This window comes from Leptonychotes weddellii, chromosome 5, assembly GCF_054177405.1.
Source record: "Leptonychotes weddellii isolate Sample4059 chromosome 5, ASM5417740v2, whole genome shotgun sequence".
Lineage (NCBI taxonomy): Eukaryota > Metazoa > Chordata > Mammalia > Carnivora > Phocidae > Leptonychotes > Leptonychotes weddellii.
The window spans coordinates 72,613,539-72,627,878 of record NC_138373.1 but is presented as its reverse complement, the minus strand read 5'-3'; the positions used below and the strand labels follow the sequence as shown (position 1 = coordinate 72,627,878).

The following is a 14,340-nucleotide window of genomic DNA, read 5'->3' as shown; positions in this document are numbered from 1 at the left end:
GGGGGGCGGCGGGCAGGGTGAGATGTCACAGAGCAGGACAGGAAGAAAGAGGTTCCAGGAGGATGGGAGAGGGGTTCCAAGTCTCCGGGTAAGGAGAGGGATCACAGCACGCTGGGATTGCGGAAATTATGTCCGGCGAAGCGGGCTTCATCCCCCAGCTCTTCTTCAATTCTGAGAAAGAGGAGCCAGAGAGGAAAGAGTCAGGGAAGCGGGGAGGATCCCGCTTCTCTTTCCGGGAGGCCCCTATCCTCCAAACCCGTCACACCAGCTGCTTCGATGTCCTGGCCCAAGCGTGGGCATGCCCTGGCGTTCCCACGTGACCTATGGGAGCCCTGGATCAGGCCATCGGTAAAGCCATCATTCAAAAACAAGTATTTTCTGGATAGCTACTGTTTTCCAGGCCCTGGGTATCGGAGATGGGATGGTGGGCCAACAGAGCTTTTACCCCTCTGGGCCCTGGGCTCCTATCCCCCAGGTGTCCTCACCTCATGAGCTGGTTGTACTTAGCCAGACGCTCCGAACGGCACGGGGCTCCAGTCTTGATCTGAAACATGCCCAAAGATAAGCAGCTCAGTGGCTGCCCCTTCATCTCCTAAAAGAAAACTTACATTCCTTTGACATTCTCCTGACACCCGCAAACACCCGGAAAGAGAGACCCACCCACCTGACCAGAACCCAATTACACAAAGATCTCCCTTGCACTCACCTGGCCTGTGCACAGCCCCACCACCAGGTCGGCGATGAATGTGTCCTCGGTCTCTCCTGAGCGATGACTCACCATGACCCCCCAGCCATTCTCCTGGGCCAGCTTGCACCTGCAGCCACACACCAGCACTGACCCCCAGCCCCTCACACCAGGCACTCCCTTCCCAGCGCCCCCACTGGTCTATGTTGAGAAACACCCAGCACGAAGCTCCCTGGGAGGGGCAAAGGGCATGGGGTGAAGGGGGACAGAGCCAAAAGAGCCGGGAAAGTGATGCAGGTTCCCCGCTCTCTTCAGCATCTGTGCCAGGAGGAGGTTGGGAGCACTTGCCGGAGGTGTCCTGTAGAAACAGGCTGGGTCGGGGACAGCCAGGGGATACTCACGCTTGGATAGCTTCAGTGACCGAACCGATCTGGTTGACCTTGAGCAGCAGACAGTTGCAGGCCTTTTCCTCCACTGCCCGCTCAATACGCTTTGGGTTGGTCACTGTCAGGTCATCACCCACAATCTGGATCCCTACATTGGCTGTGAACTTCGACCAGGCAGCCCAATCATCCTGGTCAAAGGGGTCCTCAATGGAGACCACTAGAAGGAGAGCAGGAGGGGCTGCTGACCCTCCCTGGGGCTCTGCATCAGGCAGGAACACCTCCTGGGTGGACAGATCCCCTGGCTAACTAAGCCTGCCCATCCTTGCTTCCCTGCCTCCAAGATAAGCCTGCCCCGGTTCTTATTTCAGTTCTTTCAGAAAACCTACCGGGGGCGCCTGGGTGGCTCAGTAGGTTGAGTGTCCAACTCTTGGTTTCGGCTCAGGTCATGATCTCGGGGTTGTGGGATCGAGCCCTGCGTCAAGCTCCATACTCAGCATGGAGTCTGCTTGGGATTCTTTCCCCCTCCCTCCCCATCTGTTCCCCGCTGCCCTGCCGCCCCCCCCACCCCGTGCTCTCTCCCTCTCAAATAAATAAAATCTTGAAAAGAAAGGGAAAAAAGAAAATCTTCCAAAAACCAAGGGTTCACAGTCTTTCTCAAAACTACTTTTGCATTTTCCCACTTTCACTACTGGGAGACCTTTCCTCAGTGCTATTCTACATCCTATTTATATGCTATTCTGCATTTATATCTACTTTCTCTTGCTCTGTCTCAGGGAAATGGAAACCAGCTTCCTCCATGCAGGGGTCCCAGCCCTTGGTAAGCTTGGAGAGGGTAATTCGGCTCCTCGTCAGCCTTCCTATTCTACTCCCACAGCGCTTGCAGCTCCACTCAGCATCCACAACTTCATCAGTCAAAAACACTGATATGTACAAGTTCCCTGCTGGGCCCCATCACTCTCTCACCATCGCTGCTTCCTTCAAAAGCCCTCCCCGTGATCCCCGTAGCTTTGGAACACATGACTTTAATTAGGACAGAAGTAGATAAAAACAGATTCACTATGGGTACCTGCACATTTAAACTACCTACAAAGCTTGTCTCTGCAGGAGGCTCCTCCCCCTGCCCCGCCACCTCCCCCGCTCCCCCCTCTCATCCTGATTCTCAGGCTCTTCTTAGACCTCTACCTGGCACCTGAGTCAGCACCCCATATGGTCCAGAGTTGCCCCACACGCCCCTGCCTGCCCCTTGACCCTCGCGCTGCCCTCCCTCCCACACCCCTTGTTCTCACCAGGATAGTCCCTGACAAAGTCCTGGTAGAGGGCCCCTAGCTGGTCCCCAGTGATGTATCGGGAAGGATCAGCAGGAGACTTGAAGTCCAAGTCATATTTGCCGTCACGATGAAACTCCGAGGCAGCGACATCCATGCCAATGACAATCTTTTCTGTGTAGCCAGCCTTGTCGATGGCTTCCTTCACCAGCTCCAAGGCTAGGGATGGAATACAGTGAGATTACCAGCAGAAAGGGTGGGTAAAGAGGAAGGAGAGTAAGAAAGAAATTCAGAGGCCAGGCAGAGGGCAGTTGCTGGGGAGAAGCCTGACTACAGTTGCTGGTGGGGTTTTCCCCAGGGCTGGGAAGAGCAGACCATCTTCTAAGAGGGCAGAGGAATGCAATTCTGTTCGTAACAGGTTGTTCATAAATAGCTATCATTTATTGACGCCTAACTATGTCACCTAAGTACAATGATGCTAAGAGGTAGATACTGTTATTATTCCCATTTTACAGATAAGAAGGACAAGCACAGAGAAGTTAAGTAAGAAAGATCACCAGCCAGTAACTCTTCAAGTCAAGGTTCAAATAGAGGCAATTTGGCCCCAGAACCTGAACTCTCAGCCACTTCCTGTTTTTTTTTTTTTTTTTTTTAAGATTTTATTTATTTGACAGAGAGAGTACAAGCAGAGGGAGAGAGAGAGAGAAGCAGACTCCCTGTTCAGCAAGGAGCCCGATGTGGGACTCGATCCCAAGACCCTGGGATCACGACCTGGGCCGAAGGCAGCCGCTCAACCGACTGAGCCACCCAGGCGTCCCCCTGTTATTGTTTTTATTCATCATACAGCTCCTGCCAAGGCAGAGAAAAATTAGGGATCTTAGAGGCCTGAGAGGTTGGGGTGGAAATGGGATTGACTTAGAATAGAATCCCTAGAGTATGGTATATCTCATCAAACTGAGAGTCCTATCAAGTTCAAGTCCAGGATGGATCCTACAAGTCACGTAGACCACTTCCCCGCATTCCCAGGGGCTCCAGTAAGAACGTATAGTTGCTAACAAGGGGCACCTGGGTGGCTCAGTCAGTTAAATGTCTGCCTTCAGCTCAGGTCATGATCTTGGGGTCCTGGGATAAAGCCCCACGTCCTCAGGCTCCCTGATCGGCGGGGGAGTCTGCCTCTCCCTTTTCCTCTGCCCCTCTCACTGCTCATGCATATACTCTCTCTCTCTCAAATAAATAAAATCTTAATATATATATAGTGCTAACAAATCTGGCTGGGCAGGTGAAGACTGTCCTCTTAGGCCTGCATGTGAATGTGGCAGGCCTTCTGGGATCCAGTCCCAGTACTGGTACCTCTTTGAGCTAGCTCAAGGGCCTCCCACCCATAATCCTCAGGACCTGGTGAAGTGTGTGGCCCTTCCTGATGTCCCAGGACAGAGCGAGACTTAAAGCAGGGAGTGAGGTTCCTGGTCTCACCCTCACTGTTCTCCAGGATGTTGGGGGCAAAGCCACCTTCATCTCCCACATTGGTGGCATCCTTGCCGTACTTGTCCTTGATGACCCCCTTGAGTGTGTGGTAGACCTCCGCCCCAAGTCGCATGGCATCCCGAAAGCTCTCAGCGCCCACTGGGAGGATCATAAATTCCTGCATGGCCAGCTTATTCCCAGCATGAGAGCCACCATTGATCACGTTGAAGGCCTGGGGGCCACAGGACAGAAAAGTCACAGAGCACTTCCCCCCTCCACCCCCAGGAGCGTTAACCCAAGAGCCCAAATCTGCCCCAGCTTCCCAGACTCAAAGTCTCCTGTCCCCATCCTTTCTCTGTAGCTGCCTCAATGCACTTTCCCCCCATCATTCCTCACAAGGTTTCATGCTCCCCACCCCCCACCCCTGGGAGAGGCCCAGGCAGGGCAGACAGGGCTCACCGGCACGGGCAGGATGAGGTCGGAGTTTCCGGCCAGCTGAGCAATGTGGCGATATAGAGGCAATTCCCTCTCGGCCGCCCCTGCCTTACACACGGCCAGGGACACACCCAGGATGGCATTGGCCCCAAACTTGGCTGGGAGATGATAGAGGAAGGCACTGAGCAAAAATTTCCCCCATCTGTTCGAGCCCTGGCCTCCACCTGTACTCCCCAAAAGGAGCCAGTAAAGGAGACCCCCTCCTCCCTCTCCACTCCTGCAGCACCTCATCAGTGCTCTCCTGAAAATAGCGGGGACACGCACGCACACACACACGACATGATGGGAAAGGGCAGAGAGCTCCACTTATTTCTAAACATCCTGAGACCATAGACTATCTCTCTTGCCAGATCGCCCTCTTCGTGCTGCAAAGTTCTTCCTTCTGTCTATCTAATGTCACTCCCTCCCCTGCAGTTAAATTCATCTTCTCTTATTCTGGCTCTGGGAGGGGAACGGAAGATGGGCTAAGTCCCGACAGTCCTTCCTAAGGAAGCCCCCACAGCGCTCCATGCTGTCTGCTCCACGCGTCCTCCCCCTCCTGCCTCCCCACGTTCTCCCAGACCCGGCTTACATTTGTTCTCAGTCCCATCGAGCTCCAGCATCAGGTTGTCCAGCTTCTCCTGCTCCACCACAGAGAGACCCTGTGGGCAGAGGCGCCATCACCACAGGCGGAGGCTGGGCCCCAGGGCAGAGGGCCCCACCCAATTCCCACACAGGGTCCCCTCTGGCCAGGGTTCCTGGGAGAGCAGCCGGTCTGGATGAGGGGACCTGCACCCCATGGGAGCAGGGGGCAGTAAAGGAGTCTTCCCATCCTTCCCTTGGTAACCATGATTCCCAAGAGGTGGACCTTTCTCCCTTTGCTCCCTCCTCCCCTAATCCAGGATTCCTTCCAGGACCCTGGTCCTGCCCACCAGCACCCCTGCCCGCCCGCCCCCTCCCGGCCCCCAGCAAAGAGTGGGCCTCACTGAGCTGATGAGGGCAGGAGCGATGGTGGTGTTGATGTGGTCCACTGCCTTCAGGACACCTGGGGAGAGGCAGGGAGGCCAGACAGGGTGAGGGTGGAAGGCGCCAGAAGTGGGGGGCATGCAAGAAGGGGGCTGAGGACTGGTGTAAGGTATGAGTATAAAGCTGAGGGATGGGAGTGCCTGGAAAAGAGAAAGGGCCTCACCTTTGCCTAAGTAACGCTGTTTGTCCCCATCCCTCAGCTCCAGGGCCTCATAGATACCAGTGGAGGCTCCACTGGGCACCGCAGCCCGGAAAAGACCTGGAAGAGGAACATGAAATAAGGAGGGGCATAGAAGGATACTACAGGGCCAGGGATTCCTTCAGCCTTCCCGCTCCAAACTGCCTGCCACAACCAGTCCCATCCCCACACTGCTCTCTAACACACACACACACACACACACACACACACACACACAGATGCCCAGGCAGTGGCCTCCTCATGCGCCCAGCTGAGGTCCCACATGCACAACGAGGAACCCACACACATGAAGCTACGCAGGCAGCACACACATGCACACATGCACGCAGGTGCACACACAGACGTGCAGAGGCACGGTGTAGCCCATACACTAAAATAGGACACAGAGATTGGCCTATCCTGGCTCCCCTGGACAAAGAGGACCCAACCCCCATAATCCAGGCTTGGAAGCCTGGCCCAGCACCCCATCCCCACTGGGAATGAAGGCAGCTGCCCCTCCCGGGCCAGGGGAAAGCCGGCCCGAGGGCTGTGGGAAGCCCCCTGCCCTGCTCGCTACCTTTGGCAGTGTGGAGATCCACCTCCACCGTGGGATTCCCACGGGAGTCCAGAATCTCCCGGGCCCAGATCTTCTCTATCGACATGATGGCTGAGATCTTGGGTGGAAGGGAAGGAAGGAGAAAGATAAGAGGTTTAGAGAGGCGGAGCCTGATCAGTGGGAGGGGCTAGAGGCTGGGAGCGATGGGAAAGAGGTTACTGCAGTGGGTGGGGGTTGGGGAGGAGGTGGCTGCAGTCCTGGCTTTAGAAGGGATCCCCCCCCACCCCACGGGGAGAGAAGGTCAATGCAGTGAGGAAGGGGAGGTCACTGCAGTGGGGGGAAGGGGAGGATCAAACGGTGAGAAGGGAGGACACCGCAGTGAGGAGGGAGGGGCACCGGCAGAGGTTGCGTCGCCCCCCCTCAGTAGCTCCGGCAGCTGACTGGTGGGGTTTCCCCAGATCTCAGAGTATAATGGCTCAGGCTTGCATTTCTCCTTGGAGCCAAGAAGAGGATGGGCTGTCTGGGCAGCTGGGGCCTCTCCTCCGGAGCCCCCATCCCACGCCAACTTAACACCCCAACCCCCACTCCAAGGTCCCAGTTCCTCTCCCAAACATACGTCCCTCCTCTTCCCAAGAGATGTACAGTAGAGAAGTCTGGGGCGAGGGTCCTGGGGAAGCCCTCAGTCCCTGGGGGTTGAGCGGGGAGGGAGAAGAGATCTGGGGGGAGAGGCAAGGCTGGGCTCATGCTCCCCGCCCCCCCCCCGCTCCTAGACAAATTCTCCCCTCCTCCCATCCCTCCCCCGTGCAGCCGCGGGAGGTAATGTAAAAGGAGAGAGGCAATGTGGGGGAGGAGTGGGAAAGAAGGGAGTCTAGAAGTCTAGGGATGCTGAGGAATGGGAAGAGAAGACATTTCCCCAGATGCAAAGCCAGGGGACGTGCCAGGATAAAAATGCACCGCTGGGGGAGACCCCGAACTTAACATCGACAGAACCCGAGGCGAAGAGGGGCGTGGGGAGAGGGTCAGGCAAGGGTAGAGAAAGGCGCAGTTAGAGAGAAACAGGTGCGGAGAGACCTGGCGCCCCAGTGAGGAGGGGGCGACAGCGAGAAACCGAGAGAAGCGGTCCCAGAAGGCCGGGGAGGGAGGGTGCCCGGGGGAGGTGCGGATGACGGAGCAGGTGCGCAGCGCCGGGGGGCGAGGGATGCGCGCAGGCCGGGGGAGAGGGCGGGGGGCGCGGCGGCTAGGGGAGGGGGCCGGAGGGGCGCAGGGGCCGGCCGGGGCTTCACCTCGGGGCTGCAGACTCAGCCTGTGGCGGCGGCGGCGGCGGCGGCGGCGGAGCAGAGAGAGCGGGAGTGGTGGCGGCGGCGGCGGCGGCTGCGGCTCCCTGGCGGCGGGCGGGGGGCGGGCGGGGGGAGGCGCCGATAGGGCCGGGCGGGCGCATGTGACCCGGAGCCCCCGATGAGTCAGGAGCCTCCGGCGGAGGAGCACGTAGGAGCGCGGGTGGGGGTCCGATGGGGGGTGGGGGATTTGGGGGGGGGCCGGGAGGAGAGCGATGGGGGAGGGGCTGGGGGCGACCCAGGACCTGAGGCCCGGCACCCACGCGCGCTCACACCCACGCCCCGCTCCCCTGGAAAGTAACGGGCACAGCCTCACACCAGTGAAGCCCATGACAGACTTGGACTCTCACAACCCCGATCAGACACAAGAGTATCAAAATGTCTCTTTATTTGAAAACCAAACTGTTCCTAACACACCCAGCCGCCTCCGCAGCTCTTCCGCAGCCAACTCTGCAAGCATCCCCTGGGCCCATCCGGGCCTAATTCCCCTACACCTGCCTGAGGGCGCCCCCCCACCAGCGCACACACACACACACACACACACACACACCCCCAGGCCTGATTCCCTACACCTGCCTGAGGGCGCCCCCCCACCAGCACACACACACACACACACAGGTTCTAGGCAGGGCTCAGGCCCACCCAGACGCTGCCCAGGTGCCCATCACAGAGCCTGGGCGGCAGGCAGGCTGTGATGAATTCCCACGTCTGGGGCAAGAGAAGGCATGCTCTGACTCAGGATGAGGGATGTGAATGTGGCAGCCCCACTACCTGGAAGTCTTCTCAGGTCTTGGGGCCAGTGTCTTTGATCTCCTGGAGGAAGAGGGCAGAAGTAAAGCCCCTGGACATTATTGCATTCCCCTTGCTGCCTGTGCCCCCATCCAGAGTGCCCAGCTGCCACACTCCCCTGGGCTGGTCTCCCCAGTCTTCTCTTTCTGCCTTATCCTGCCCTCCTTTCTTCCCCCCACCCGTTTCCCGTTATTTTTAGCTTCAGATTTTTAGTGCAAGATCTTCCTCCCCTGCCTCCTCTTCTAGGCCCTGCTTCCATCCTCAACCACCTCCTCCACCCTCCACCCCCACCTCCCACACCACACCCCAGACCTGTCCTTGCCAGCTGATCTTCACCGCGTGTCGCCCTATGCCAGCATCTCTGCCTGCCACCCCAATTCTCTTCCTTAGTTTTCCTCTCCTAATGTATTCTCCTAAGCCTTTTCTCAGCTCCTCCCAGGCCCTTCTGGTCCTTTCTCCTCACCCTGAGACACCCCCTGACTCCTAAGCCCAGTGTCTCCAAGGGTTCTCCTCGCCGTATCCCTTCCTCAGCCACCTCCTCCTAGAGCAAATTCTCTTGCCCCATCTGACAGACCCTTGGCCTCCTCTTCCTGCTTCTCTGTCAGCTTCCTTACTGTCCCCAGAGGCTTGAAGAGCTACATGGATGGCAGCTCCAGTTCGGAGTCGTGCGCAGCCTCAGCCTCCTGCTCCTGGGTCTCCTTCAACCTCTGACGGATCTCATCAGCCTCGGCCCGCTCCTCGTCCTCGTAGAAATCTTTATCCAGGCGCTCGAGGTGTGCTATCTGCACCAGGGCCTCCTGGCGGTAGTCATTCTCATCTGTGCACGGGTTGTCCAACAGCACCAAGGCCCGCAGCTTGGGCAGGTCCCGAAGCTTGGCTAGCTCCCCAAGGTGGGTCACCATGTTGCCCCTGCCAGGTGTGGTCAGGAGGGATTCACACAGGGGAATAATGGGCTTTGGGGGCCCCACTTCCAGGAAGAAGGCCCCTGGGGGAATCTCCTGCTGGGTTCCAGTTTCACTGCCTCTGTGGATTGGCTTGCTCAGCAAAGCCATATAGCCTAGCCGAGCCAGGGTGGTCCAACCCTACTCCAGTCCTGCCTCTGGCCTTCCAGGGCACCGTGAGGGCCACAGTCTGTTCTGTAACATGCTGGTCGTATTTCTCCTTTTGGAGCAACAAAGCTAGGTCACCAACCCTGTCGTGTAGCTGGAGAGAAGGGGGGAATCCCCCTTGCAGGGTCAAACTTCTTATGTGTCAGTCGTACCTAATCAAAGGTTAGAAAGGACCACCCAGGCCAGTGCAGAAGGAACTGGGATCTGAGCTCATGGAGGTGGGTGCTAGGTTGGTGCTCCCCCCAGGAAGGAGCCTAGAGCTAGGGATGGTCTGGGGCCTCCTGGCCTGAAGAACAAGCTTCATCTAATGTGCTTCATTGTATAGTATGTTTCTTTTCAGGTTCTTGCCTCATGCCTTTGAAATCAGGTTTAATTGTTTCCGCCTTAGCCTCAATGGAGGTGACTAAACCTCACACAGAGTTTCTCACTGAGAGCACTCCATGCACTTTGTGCTGGACTGTCCTGTGCATTTCCCGGGGGTGGGGGGTGGGGGCTTAGCATCTTTGGCCCCAGAGGCATTTCCCAGTCATTGAGAAACTTCTCCCCACCCTTACTTCCAAACAACCCCAGTTAGTAGCCATTGAGGAGCGTCTATTATCTCTGTCTAGACCATTAATAGGAAAAGAGCACCACCACCCCAATCCTACCAGACTAACAAAGAAGAACTAATTAGCAAGAGATTTCTCCAGGAGCCATGGCAGGAATTGGGAGCTCCAAGGTGCAACCATCTCTCCCTACTTGGAGGTTGTCTTTCCATTACCAGCTTTGAGGATTTGGCCATGTTGACTAAGGAGGCAGTTACCTTACATCTTGCTTAAAGAAACAAGCATAAAATCCTCCATCAGACAAGGGTTGCTGAAAGAAAATATCCCCCCCTCCCCCATCAATCCCCACTGCCTTTCAATCTAGAGATTTTCTTTCAAATACTCTTCTCTCCTCAAATATGAGCACATCTTGCATTTTTTATATCAGTAAAGAAGCCATCCCTTACAGGTGGGGCTCAGGAGAAGAGAGGCAGGAAATGGGAAGGGAAATGGGGGTCCAGGAGATGGAGAAGGGCAGAGGAAATTTACATGGAATAGGACCAAGAAAAGAGAATTGGAGCCAGACTGTGAGTCCCTTGAGAACAGGGACCAACTCTGATTCCTCTAGATGTTCCCAAAATACAGCGCCAAGCCTGGCACCTAGCACATTCTCAATAACTGTGGATTGAGTGAATAAAGATTCAGGGGCCCCAGGCTATATACAGTAAGGAAAGGAGGGGTAAAGATCAGGATGGAGGATGAAGGGAGCGTCTAGGAACAGACTAGGATTGGGGGTTTGGGGCCAGGGAAGAACATGGGGTCAGAAGCTGCTCCTGGTCCAGGGTAGGGACAATGTAGGATGTGGAAGGGTGCATACCTCAGGTTGAGATACTGCAGCGATGTCATTTCCTTGGAGAAGCCACTCAGAGTTTCAATCTGGTTGTCTCGAAGATGCAAGGTAGTGAGATTGCTTAGGTGCTCCAAGCCCTCCACCTTCTTCAGCATGTTCTGGGCCTAGCCCCCAGGGTACAGCACATAGATCAGGAGAAGGTAGCAGGGACAGGGAAGAGAAGTCAGAGATGCAGGAAACATAAGAGTGGAGACAGAGGGGTGCAGGAGGGGAGTGGAGGTGGGGAGAGATGGGTGTAGACAGTAAAGAAGTCTAGGAGAAGCTACCAGTCCAGAGAAAGGTCAACAGGAACCCCCTGCTGCTCATCCTACCAAAGCCACCGCTGATTCAGGAGGAGATGATTCAACCCACCCGAGGCCCATAAGCCCCCACTGCTCCACTGAGGAGAAATGGCTTCAGCACCATCCTAGAATGAAGAAGCTCAAGAGCCAAAAAGACTTAACATTCAAGTGGCTTCCTTAGCCTGATATCTGTCCCTCACTTACAGCAAATTATGCTACTACCTGTATCAAAGCAAATTGTCTCTATTCCCATGTATTATGTATTATCAGTCCTGCGAGGTAGGAAGGGCTCAATAAATGATACTAAATGCTCATGATGATGATGAGGTTAGTAGCTGAGCCTACTAGAAGCCAGGCACCCTGGCCCCCCGAGCAGTGCCCTCTTCCCCGCACCAACCACCCTCTAACCCAGTGAGCTACCAGGAAGAGGTTCTTCAGCTTAGGAAGGTTGATTCCCAGGGTGCTGTCCAGCTGGTTCCCCCGAAGCTCCAGTGTGTGCAGGCTGATCAGCTTTTGGGGGTCCAGACCGGTCACCCTGCGGATGCGGTTCCCTGAGGAGCAGGAGGGTGGTAAGAGCTCAAAGGCTACTCCAAATGTTCAACAGTAGAGCCTGAATGTCGGGAGTCTCTGCATCATCCTCTCACTCTAATGCGAGGTGGCAATGAGGGACAGCTAGAGACTTGACACCTCTGGGGCCCTGGGAGTCCAAGGGCCAAATGGACATGTCCATCCAAGCCTTTGAGGAGTGAATGAAGAGTGCCCAGCACCCAACATGCTTAACTCCTTCTCCTCCCTCAAATCTTTGCTCAGATGTCAGCTTCTCACCGATGCTTGTCCTAACCAACCTGTTTGAAGTTACCACCTGTGCCTCTACCTAGTCCCTTTATCCTAATCTGTTTTCCACAGCACATATCTCCTCTTCACATCGTACATAAATTTACTTATTTATTATGTCTATTGGTAGCTGTCTGTCTCCCCTGAAGAGAATGTAAGCTACATGAGACTAGGGATTTTGTTTTGTTCAGTGCTACATCTCCATCCAGCACATAGAAATGTCATAATGAATCATAGGGACTGTCTGAATGAATGACTGAATGAATGAATGAATGAATGGAGATCGCTGTGTGGCACGGCCAAAGACCACACTGCCCATTCTGTTGGTCCAAGCTAAGAAGGAGAGAATCTTGTGTAACCTGACCTAAGGACCCACCTTTGAGATCCAGGCTGCCCAGACGAGGGTGAGAGATGCCCTCAGTGTCAGTGATCTGGTTATAGGCAAAACTGGCAATCTGCAGGTAGGGCAGTTCATTCAGGTGGGCGCTCCGCAGATTGTTGCCATCAGCCTTGAGCCAGAGCAGGTGGGTAAGGTAATTGAGTGGGGACAAGTCTGTCAGGTGGTTCTCAGAAACATCCACATAGCGCAGATGGATGTAGGACCGCAACAAGTAGATGTCTGTCAGGTCCCTAGGAGATGGCAGAGGCCAGAGGTAGGGTTAAGAATCCAGCAAGTAGGGGCACCCGGGTGGCTCAGTCAGTTAAGCAGCTGCCTTCGGCTCGGGTCGTGATCCCAGGGTCCTGGGATCGAGCCCCAAGTTGGGCTCCCGGCTCAACAGAGAGCCTGCTTCTCCCTCTCCCTCTCCCTCTGCCTGCCTGTCTGCCTACTTGTGCTCTATCTCTATCTCTCTGTCAAATAAATTAAAAAAAAAAAAAAAAAAGAACCCAGCAAGGACTGGTAGAGATGCTAAAGCAGAGGGCAATGTGGAGATGGCTTGTAATGGAGAGAAGAATGGGTGACTGATGGGAGTGGTGAGGAAGGGGGAGAGAAGGTAGGTGGGTTCTTTACAGGGAGCAGGGACTTCCGTCTGTGAAGAGCTGAGAACTGACCCTCTGAAGGACAAGAGGGGGAGTCCAGTAGGAATCCCCCTGACAGACCCTCATAGGCTCCAGTTCCCCAGGCCAGCTCTGATGCAGGGAATCACAGGCCTCCTGAAAAGTAAATTCTATCCTTCCCTTCCACTGGCCAAGGTAAGAGAGATCCAAACTCCCCGCGGCAACAGCCAGGCATGAGGGTGAGAGAGGAGATTGGGCCCTACAACCTCAGCCCTCTTCTGGTCCCCCATAAGCGCACCTCTCTTTAACCTCCAGCTTGACATAAGCGTGAGCCAGTCCATTGCCCGTCTTACAGAGCAAAGAAAGTCCTTCCTTCATCATGTCCTCCGTGAGGGGGCTGGGCATCCACTGCAGGAATAAGTGGAGTCAGGCATCCCTTTCCTGCCCAACCCCCTCCCTTAGCCTTAGGACCCCACTGTTTCCACGCTCTCACTTCCTCTGAGTACTCTTCTCCCTCCTTCCTGTAGTTCTCCCACTCCTCTGTCTCCTTCTCATCATCTTCCTTTTCCAGATCATCCTGGTCTGGCTCGAAGTCTTCCAGCTCTTCATCTGACATCTTTCTTCCCTGCTGAAGGCTCTGGAGTGAGAGATCAGCTCAGTGACCCTCCCAAAAAAGAATGTGTCCTCAGCTCTGGCCAACCGTCAGCTCCCTCGCCTCCATCGACAGGGTACCCTTCCCATCACCCCTGACCTCTTCCCAACCGCGCTTCCCTCCTTAGCCCTGTGAGCATCTCATTTTGACTCCCAGCCTCCACTTCTGACGTCCCACCAAGGACCTCTCTCCCTTCAGGATGCCTTTCCAGGCCTTTCCTGCCCTTCACAGGGGCTCCAACGGTCTTCTAGCAGCTCCGCCTCCCTGCTTCCTGGCCTCCTCTCTCCGCAGGTCTTCCCACCTCCCCCCTTCAGCCACGTTCTCCTACCAACCTCCTACACCCCTCCCCTCCCCGCCATCCCTAACCCCTGCTCCACTCATTTCTTTTCCCTTTCCCACCCTGTCTAGTCCCATTTCCCCGTCCCCTCTGGGGCACCAGACTGACGCCGTCTCCAACCCACCCACCCAATCCTTCGCAACGGGGCGCAGACCCTGGTTCTGCTCTACTAAAAATGAGGTTCCGGAGAGGGTCTTGGCCCCGACAGGGAAAGAGTGTTTTGGAAGAGGGGAAAGGCGCAAGGAGGCGTTGTGTACTGCTGTTATGGCAACGAGGGGGCGGGACACTTGGCTGCTTCTGCGGCGCAACCGCTGAGGGGGGGCCGCGAGGAGACCGCGACAAACTGACGCGACAATCCGCCTCGGAGCAAGCGGACCCCTAGTGTCCCCGTAAGGAGGCCAACTTCCCAATCCTATTAAGTAAGTGCGTTAACTGGCCAAGGGCAAAAGGCAGTGGGTGGGGCTTGGAACTCCGCAGTGGGGAGGGGAGATGGGTGGGGCTAGGCGGAAGTCACTCAAAACGTTAAAGGGACCGCACATC

At 55.9% G+C, this 14,340-nt stretch overlaps 2 protein-coding genes across 4 annotated transcripts; both read right to left on the bottom strand.

Moving 5' to 3' along the window:
• On the bottom strand, positions 1 to 7,416 carry ENO2 (enolase 2). Of its 2 annotated transcripts, none has more exons than XM_081821130.1 (12): positions 7,318 to 7,416; positions 6,056 to 6,152; positions 5,464 to 5,559; positions 5,261 to 5,319; positions 4,867 to 4,936; positions 4,260 to 4,393; positions 3,810 to 4,032; positions 2,358 to 2,555; positions 1,087 to 1,288; positions 707 to 815; positions 486 to 544; positions 1 to 171 (listed from the first exon to the last, which is right to left on the bottom strand). In XM_081821130.1, exons 2-12 carry the CDS (start codon positions 6,138 to 6,140, stop codon positions 102 to 104), a joined length of 1,305 nt encoding a protein of 434 aa, XP_081677256.1. In that variant the 5' UTR covers positions 6,141 to 6,152; positions 7,318 to 7,416; the 3' UTR covers positions 1 to 101. The 2 variants fall into 2 exon arrangements, with proteins under 2 accessions (XP_081677256.1, XP_081677257.1); XM_081821131.1 differs by lacking the exon at positions 7,318 to 7,416 and adding an exon at positions 6,651 to 6,721.
• A 1,314-nt stretch (positions 7,417 to 8,730) lies between these two features.
• On the bottom strand, positions 8,731 to 14,030 carry LRRC23 (leucine rich repeat containing 23). Of its 2 annotated transcripts, XM_006737859.3 has the most exons (7): positions 13,929 to 14,030; positions 13,305 to 13,448; positions 13,110 to 13,219; positions 12,192 to 12,445; positions 11,402 to 11,532; positions 10,668 to 10,804; positions 8,731 to 9,066 (listed from the first exon to the last, which is right to left on the bottom strand). In XM_006737859.3, the coding sequence occupies exons 2-7, from the start codon at positions 13,425 to 13,427 to the stop codon at positions 8,793 to 8,795; spliced, it is 1,029 nt and encodes a 342-aa protein (XP_006737922.1). In that variant the 5' UTR covers positions 13,428 to 13,448; positions 13,929 to 14,030; the 3' UTR covers positions 8,731 to 8,792. The 2 variants fall into 2 exon arrangements, with proteins under 2 accessions (XP_006737922.1, XP_030888874.1); XM_031033014.2 differs by lacking the exon at positions 13,929 to 14,030 and having other exon boundaries at positions 13,305 to 13,524.
• Positions 14,031 to 14,340: the final 310 nt, after the last annotated feature.